The sequence below is a fragment of the Lactuca saligna genome, chromosome 1 (assembly GCF_052625555.1).
Source record: "Lactuca saligna cultivar CGN05327 chromosome 1, ASM5262555v1, whole genome shotgun sequence".
Taxonomy (NCBI): Eukaryota; Viridiplantae; Streptophyta; class Magnoliopsida; order Asterales; family Asteraceae; genus Lactuca; species Lactuca saligna.
Window position 1 is genome coordinate 65068459 of NC_136417.1, and position 9286 is coordinate 65077744.

At 35.4% G+C, this 9286-nt stretch overlaps 1 protein-coding gene across 1 annotated transcript; it reads left to right on the forward strand.

Annotated features, from left to right (window-relative positions):
• Positions 1-770: 770 nt before the first annotated feature.
• Positions 771-1292, forward strand: LOC145007390 (uncharacterized). Its single transcript, XM_078966336.1, has one exon. It carries the CDS (start codon positions 771-773, stop codon positions 1290-1292), a length of 522 nt encoding a protein of 173 aa, XP_078822462.1.
• The last annotated feature ends 7994 nt before the right edge of the window (positions 1293-9286 follow it).

Below are 9286 nucleotides of genomic sequence, written 5' to 3' on the forward strand. Positions count from 1 at the left end.
GGCCGATGCCTTATACAGAAAAGAATACACAGGCCGCCAAGTGAAAATACTAACAATGACCATCCACTCCCATCTAACTTCACAAATCAAGGATTAGAGGCATTGGAGCCGGAGAATGCCGCGAATGAAGCACTGCGTGGAATGGAGAGAGATATTGAAATCAAAGAAGACGGAGCTTACTATTTCATGAGTTGAATTTGGGTCCCAAAATTTGAAAGATTCAACGATCTAGTCATGAATGAAGCGCAAAAAACACGATAGTCTATATGGGTGATTGTCGATCGGTTAACCAAATCCGCCATTTTCCTACCAATGAAAGAGTCATATAAAATGGAGAAGCTAACGCGAATCTACATAAAGGAAGTGGTGAGATTGCATGGAGTGCTGATATCTATTATCCACGATTGAAATAGTAGATTTACTTCTCGATTTTGGTAGTCACTCCAGAAAGCATTGGGAACACAACTAGACATGAGCATTGCTTACTACCCCAGACTAACGGTAAAAGTGAGCGAACCATTCAAACACTAGAAGATATGCTATGAGCTTGTGTGATTAATTTTGGAAAGGTTTGGGATACCGACTTACCCTTAATCGATTTCTCATACAATAATAACTATCACACAAGCACTAAGGTGGCTCCATTTGAAGCTTTGTATGGCCGTAAATGCAGATCACCTCTTTCATTTGCTGAGGTGGGAGACACCCATTTGGAAAAAGGAAAAACACCAAATATCACTCTCATAGGACCCGAAATCATTTGGGAAATGATGGAGAAAATACTTCAAATCAAGGCACGACTCCAAGCATTGCAAGACCGACAAAAGAGCTCTACTGATAAACGGCGAAAGCCTATGGAATTTCAATTCGGAGATTTGGTGCTATTAAAGGTATCTACCTGGAAAGGGATAACCCGGTTTGGGAAGCAGGGAAAACTAAATCCACGATACATTGGACCGTTCGAGATTCTATCCCGCATTGGTCCAGTGGCTTACAAGCTGCTGCTACCTGTGGAACTCATCAGCGTACATCCTGTGTTCCATGTGTCGAATCTAAAAAAGTTCTTATCAGATGAAACCCTCGTCGATCCCATGGATCAGATTGAAGTTAACGAGAATCTCTTGTTCATCGAGGAGCTGGTTGAAATAATGGACAGAGAAGTGAAGCATACAAAACAAAGCCGCATTCCGATTGTGAAGGATCGATGGAATGCTAAACGCATACCAGAATTCACATGGGAACGAGAAGATCAAAAGATGAAAAAATATCCTCACCTTTTCTCTAGCTCTTAGGATCGACTTTCAAAAGAATTTCAGGACGAAATTCCCTCTAACGGGGGGATGATGTCACAACTAGCATTTTGGGCTAGGAAATTTTGTTTAGATGTAATCAATTCTTGTTGTATCTTGTAACTCTAAGTTTGATGTTACACATATTACTCATTCATAAACAAATATTTGAATCAAAAACTCACTCATGAAGCCCTAAACCAAATTCAATGCGCTATATTCACTCAACTTTGGGTTGTAACCCTAACTTTCTAATTCAAATCTCTTATTGGACAAAGATCCTCTTATTGGGCATAATGGGCCAATAAGCCCTAAACATTATTCATTTGGGCTAAGAACCACATTTGGGCCCTATTTGGACTCACATTCATTAAACTATAGGATTTTTGGTCCATAAGACTCTTCATGGACCTTACTGGGTGTCACACCCCCAAACCAGAACGACAAAAACGTTCGGGGGCGGAGGACGTCATATTCAGTATCATAACAGTTCATAGTAAGAAAAGTACACACCACCATACATATAAAGGTTTCAAAATGTTTGCATAATTGTATTCGTTACATGTTCAAAAGGTAAATACATAAACTTCTTTCAAAAGAAGTAATTAACGTCAGCGCGTTAATCCCCAAAAGTTGGTTTCCAAACCTGCTTAGCGGTTCCCTGAGAATACAAGTTATTTTAAAGAAAAATTGTCAACAATTAAATTGGTGAGTTCATAAGCGGTTTTGAGAAAAATGTATGCCATTCCAAAGTTCGTGCGTTTTCCCAAGAAAATTCCTTATTTCCTTATAAAAGTATGAAATGGATATGAATGTTCGTGTTGTGAAATGTAAATAGTTGTACCAGGAAAATCCCTTATTTTCCTATTAGTTGATTCTTTTGGATACAGGAAAATCCCTTATTTTCCTAAAGTAACAGGCAGTCTCTGTCACAACCCAAAACCGAGAATGGCGGAAATGTTCTGGGGCGGAGGACGTCATGTATAGTATCACAACACAGTAATAGAAATAAGCAAACAAACATCATCCATTGCATTAAATATATAATTTTAATACATATGTGTTTTGTGTAAAGTAATAGACACCAAAAATGAATGACAAAAGACGAGTCTTATATGTGCTCTATCTTCTCAAAAACCTATCACCGGTACCTGTCTATTGATGACCTAAGAATGCAAGTTATTTTGAAAGCATAGATCATCATTTAAGCTGGTGAATTCATAAGTATTTTAATGTCTTTGATTTGTAAAACCGTAAAAAAAAGACTTGTAAATGATTAATGATATAATTCATATAACTGTGCAAACCTTAGAAAATATCATATTTCCTACTAGTATAAAAAGTAGTCTTCTACCAAGACCCAACTGTTTTGTATGTTTGTTTCTTGTAAAAGTATGTAATTTTCCCATGTGTAACTATTATTATCAAAATATAGTCTACTTCATCATTTATGTGAGTGTGTCACAAAGTAAAATTAAAAGGGAAACATTATACAAACATGTGAGTATTATCCTTTGGTACTAGGATAAACACGACAGAGTAACTTGCCGAATAGTATTAACCGTAAACATCCGTCGATGTGAATTTTCCCTCTGTAGCTAATAGCTGGGTGTAGAATGGTTAGTCATGTACTTATAAAATGGTATCTACTCATATAATATGTAATAGTAACTCATCATATAGTGTGTAATCGTATCTCTTCCTATAATATGTAACACAATTGTATAGAATCATGAATGAACTGACTCTTGTATGTTCCATTCTTACTAGGAATAGTAGGTAGTATTTCCCAAACTATACCTATTATAGTTTGCTAGTAATGTAGCTTAAAGTGTCCATGTAAGTTTATACACCTTTGCTAATGCAAGGTACCTTTGCTAATGCAAGGTGTTGGAGCTGAAATCATAGCCACCCTATTCAAATACATACATACATATATATATATATATATATATATATATATATATATATATATATATACTTACTACATAAGTGTATAGATATGGTTATTATAAATACATGAGTGAAAACAGGTTTGGTAATCCATTTAAAGGGTTTGAAACAAGAAAATAATCATGACTTGATGTTAGTTTTGAGAAGCGATTCAAAAGTAATTTGTTTAATAAAACGGTTTGAAAGTATAGTAATTCCATCTGTTTTGTAGTTATTAATCACATGTGATTGATATAATAACTATGATATTCAACTTCCCCCCCCCCCTCCCATAAAAGTATTTAAAAGCATGCAAAAGCAGTTAAAAGGTTATTTAAGGGGTATGAACTCACCTGTAGTGAGTGGTTTGGATGAACGGACTGTATAGGATGCTAAGTGTCAAGTGAAGACTTGTACACACTCAATGATCTTACTTAACATATAATAACACATACATGTATCCAAATAGTCTTTTAAACAACGAATTAACAAAGTTACGACATCCTAGGACATGTAAAACACCTTATATAAGTGCTATAAGTCCTAAGGATTACATCTAAGTGTTGTAGGACATTGCTATTTAGTTTAGGGTTCAAGGGAAACCTTCATTTTGAGTTTACGGTTTTGTGACCATAACTCATTGAGTTTACGGTCATAAACCCATGAGTTTATGGCTGTAAGCTCATGTTCCTTTGACCATTTCGTGTTTTGAAGTTCTACAAGTCCTTAGAAGCATTTCTACTTGAAGTATAAACCTATGGAAGTGAATAGGGCACCATTTCACTCCTAAATGGAGTTCACGGTCCTTGGACCATTTGCCTTTGGGTTTACTAATGTAAACCCATGTGGTTTATGGTATTTTGACGTTTTCAATTTCTAAGCTCATCAACTAAAGTATCTATGCTAGTTTCCAAGGCTTAGAAGGGACTAGGTTACATTTTGGCACCCATTTTAGGGTTTACGGTCCAAGAACATCTTGGAACGTGAACACCTTTGATCCTTGATTTCTTGGTTGATTTCTTGATGTTTAGAAAAGTAACAAGCTCTATAATACTCTAGGATAGAAGTACTTACTATGTGGAAGCTTGAAAAGGTGCTAAAAGTCCAAGAACACTAGTGTGTGTTCTTGGTGAAACTTGAAGATCTACACCTTTGGAATGATTTCACGGATGGAAGTGTGTTAAATCACTAGATTAAGTAATATATCAACTCATTAGGGCTAGAAACACTTACAAGTTGAAGATCTTGAAGAATTGTTGGATGTTACTTGAGAGAGTTTTGAGATTTGGATCTTGATTTTGTGAAAAATGGTAAATAATGACTTAGTGTCATATATATACCGCCAATTTAGGGTTTATGGCCGTAAACACCTTTTGTTTAGGCCGTAAATTCCAAACTCTTGAAGCTTTGGGGTATTAGTGTTGCACAATAAACCCTAGGACATACTCTCTCCTGATATCTCCTGAACTTATAACTTTAACACACTAAAACTTAATCCAAAAAGCTTGAAAGTTAGCAGAGACTGTACGTTCTGACTTCTATTGAATTGAATGGTTGTACATAATAGAAATTTCGGGTTGTCACAGTCTCTAATTTCCAAGACCGAAAATCGAAAGCAACTGAAATGCTTAAAAGCTTGAAGTATAGTTTTATAAAATAAAGCTATAAGAAGATCGCACTTGTTAGATGAAGAATAGTTTAATAACTACTCATTCATAAAACATAATACTATACTAATTGTCTATCCGGTGACTTTTATAACCATATTAAACATAATATGCATGTGGAGATGGTCTTCAGGTGTCGAAACGTTATGACAAACTATCACCCAAAGGACTGTAGCTAACAGTTAGGGCGCGGGATCATGACTTCCCATATAGATCTATACACATTTAACACGCTCTCCAAACGGGAGACTCTGGTTATAATAGACAGGACTTTAGGTAGTACATTTTTAACAAAAAGGTAGCATTTAAGATCTAATCGTCTCACGTATTCTCGACTAAGTCTATATTAAAATTATAGTTTTGTATGAAATGTTTATCCTCTTTCACAATTTTTGACAAAGCATAAATCATAAGTTCTTTGAATGAATAAAATGGTTTAACAAGGATGGCTACCCTGGATATTATGCATTTTGTGTAAATCTAATGCATGCAAGGTATAGCAAGAGTTTTTACGTTTTCACTCGGGATTAACCGGGTGTTTACTTGTATTCTCTCCTGAAATGCATTAAAAGTACATTATAAAGTATTTGAAAGTCTCTAAAAGGGGGTATGTACTCACTTGATTGAAGTGGTTGTTTTGAAGTAATTGAGAGAAGAATTGAGCAGAACTTCAACTAGAGAAAACAGGTTTCTTGGGATTCTCGGGAATCTCGGGAGCGTGAATCTTCCTTCCGGACTTGAATATGAAAATCGGGGGCTTCGGGATATTGCTTTCACGCAAAATAGAGTAAAAACGTAAGAGAAAGAGAGGAATTGAGCAAGTTTACCCCGAACCCTCGCACCCCTTTAATAGGAGGCGGAACCGCCTCGATACGTTGGGCGTACGGGGTTACGCGGGGCGTACTCGTATGTCATCGCTTACCGCATCCTCGGACGAAGCATCTGATGGGAGGGCATAGAGGCGTAGGGGCGACGTGGACGATCTGAGGCTTAGCACCCGAGTACGCTGGGCGTACGAGGATACGTTGGGTGTAACTCGGATCAGTTCGGTGACTCCTCCTTCTGATAATACCAGGTTTTTAAATTAAATTTTATATTTTAATTATTTAATAAACTTCAAAAATCCATATCTTCTTCATACGAATTCCGTTTTCGACGTTCTTTATATCTACGCGTAGGTGAGACTATGCTCTACAGCTTTCGTTTAGACTTTGTCGGCTAATTTTGAAATTATTTTTATGATTTATTTTTTAAAAGGCCGGGACAGGAAAAGTCTGTTAAAAATCCATAACTTCTTCATCCGATGTCCGTTTTCGTCATACTTTTTACCGTTGCAATACCATCGATGAGGTCTTTGATTCTCGTTTAGGTCATGTTGGCAAAAAGTCGCTCGATCTCTATTTTGAGTTTTTAGTTGTCTACTGCTACATTCGAAACTTCCACAAATCATAACTTCCTCACATGGAGTCAGATTTGGGCGTTCTTTTTAATTATCTTCATGGTTTTGGGATATCTATGACTTTCATTTTTACACATAAGGTTGAAGAGTATCTTATTGAAATTTCTTGTTTTATGCTTAACAGTGTTTTACCGGTATTGTTACAAATCTTTGATTTGTCATAACTCCTTCGTTATAACTCGGATTTTAGTGTTCTTTATATTTTTGGAAACCTTATCACGATATCTATCACATAGTGTACGCAAACGGAGCATTTTGAACATTTCATTTTAGATGATATTCTTATTATTTCACAAAGAGATTACAAGACTTGAATTTTAGACATTACATTGACCTGAAATAACGGGTTGGTACATTAGGCCTAAAATTTCCTTCTTTGATTATAATGGGCCGAAAACCCATTCCTTTTATCATATTGGGCCATGAACACATGTGTTGGCCCAATGGGGCGAAGAATCTTGTTTGGGCTGAAGCATCCTCGATTGCTAGACACACATCCAAGACCAATACTTATCTTCAATCTATTTCCTCTAATTCTTGGTTTTAGAAAAAAAAACCTAATTAACTTAAACACTTGACACCTCACTAATATCTCCCATACAACCATGCACAATATACATCATGTATCTAGGAAACTCATACTTCAATGCAAGATCTCTTCTATCTTCTCTCTTCTTAATCTCGGTTAAAAGCTTACACCACCACCTCCATTATTTCATCTTCACTTCAAACAACAATAAACTCCCTTCCATTCTCTCCTAAAAATCGAGAGTTAGAGTGTGTGTTCAAAGGATTCCCTTGAAGCCTTCCCTCAATTTGGTAAATATTAAACTAAACTCAAATTGATCTAGACTATGATTATGCTAGAACATTCCACATGAACATTATGTTTTCGTGATCATGTTCTTAGAACTCCATAAGTTTGAAGATCTCATCAAAAGAGCTTGCTAGACCAAAAACACCTCCTTCACCTCTTTAAAACCGAATCCAACACCCAAAGTGAGTTCATATCCCCTTGTTTTCGGTTTTACTATGTTTTTAGGGGAGGATACATGTTGCTTTTGTGTCAGATCTTAGTATTTATGCATGTATGTGTGTGTTTGCATATTAGATGTTGTGATTATGTTATGAAAACATGTTGAACCTTCACCAAAATCGAAATATATACTAAACTTGGTGTTGTTTGTAAACTAAAACACCTTATGTGACTTACTATGAAGTTGAAAGGATTAAACCAACTAAGGATGTTTGAAAACTAAATAAACCGTATAAGGGGTCGTATTTGACAAATAAAGAAAAAGTTAGGTCTTTATGCTGACTCACAGCTTTGAGAGGACCAAAAGAGTCATTTTTAGATAAAAATATATCTTTAATATATTCATGGTATTAAAGGGGCCAAAATTATTGATTTTCACAAAACAGACTTCTATATGAGCCTTCAGGGGTTTAATGGGCTAAATTTCTCAAATTTCATAAAAATGGGCCTTATTTAGAAATTTACGGTTCCCATGGGTCTAAAAAGGTAATTATTGACTTTTTATCGATTAAATTGTCATTTTAAACAAACATGTGCCAACATGCAAATTTTCGGTTAAATGGGCCGAAACTGTCATTTCTATTAAATTTGGGCCGAAAATGTTATTTCCAATATATTTGGGCCAAAAATGTTTTTTCTATCAAAAGTAGGCTGAAAATGTCATTTTATTCAAAATTAGCCCTTAATTGTAAATTTTCGATCTTAAAGGGCCTAAAGTGTCATTTTTTCCAAAAGTGTGCCTTAATTATAAATTTTCGGCTTAATGGGCCAAGAATGCCATTTTTACAAAAAGTGGGCCTTTTATATCATTTTGGTAAATAATTGAGCTAAATCAAGAAAAATAATAACAAACGAGCTAATTATGTCATTTTCACTTTTATTGGGCCTGATACATCCATTTCATGTTTATTGGGCCTTAGTGGTCCATTTGCATACTTATTGGGTTTGATACATTCATTTCATGTTTATTGGGCCTTAGTGACCCAATTACATGCTTGATAGGTCCTCTATACTCCTTACATGTTTATTGGGCCTTGTTAACCCACTTACATGCTCGGCGGACCTTGTACACTCATTTCATGATTATTGGGTCTCATACATTCACATACATACTCGTTGGGCCTTGTAACTTTAATACATTCATGGAAACATTATTTACTATGTTAAATAGTGTGATACAATATTCACGAAAATTTAGTTAAGGTTCTTGTGAGACATGCCTTCATCCGTACCTACCTAGTGTACAACCTTATGTCCTGTAGTTATAACTAGAGTCTCGTGGAGGGAGAGTGACAGTTTGTGTATAGATCTATATGGGATTGACAACCCCACACCTAAGTTGTTCACTACAGCTAGACTATGCTAGTCTAGGGTGAGAAATGTCTTACCTTAAACAAGTCAACGCCTGAAGAACGTAATGACAGACAGACCAGTCACATCAAACATGGTCATAACGACTCACATAGAAATTAAATCCATTGTAAATTTACAAAATACGTATATAGTTTTGATGATACAAAAACATACATACACTAGTACTCGGTCTTAGGGTTTTTAGACCACGACACTTCTATAAACAGAAAATATCGAATTTTATGGGAAAACATACAATTATACTATACTTTCTACTTACAAAAGAAAATATAAGATTTTCTGGAATACTCTCTTTATACATTTTCAAAACACAAACACACATGCTTTAATACAAGATTTGATACAAAACATTCAAACCATTTTTATAGAAAATATCGGATTTTTTGGTGTTTACAAAGTCATACAAAACTTTTCATACAAACATGCTTATGAACTCGCCAACATTATATATGTTGACATTTTCAAAATAACTTGTATTATCAGGAAATTGTCAAGCGGGTTAGTCATCAAGAACACATGAATTTTGTTG

Coding starts and splice junctions, on each gene's coding strand:
- LOC145007390 (XM_078966336.1), top strand. CDS start 771: ATGGAGAAAATACTTCAAATCAAGGCACGACTCCAAGCATTGCAAGAC.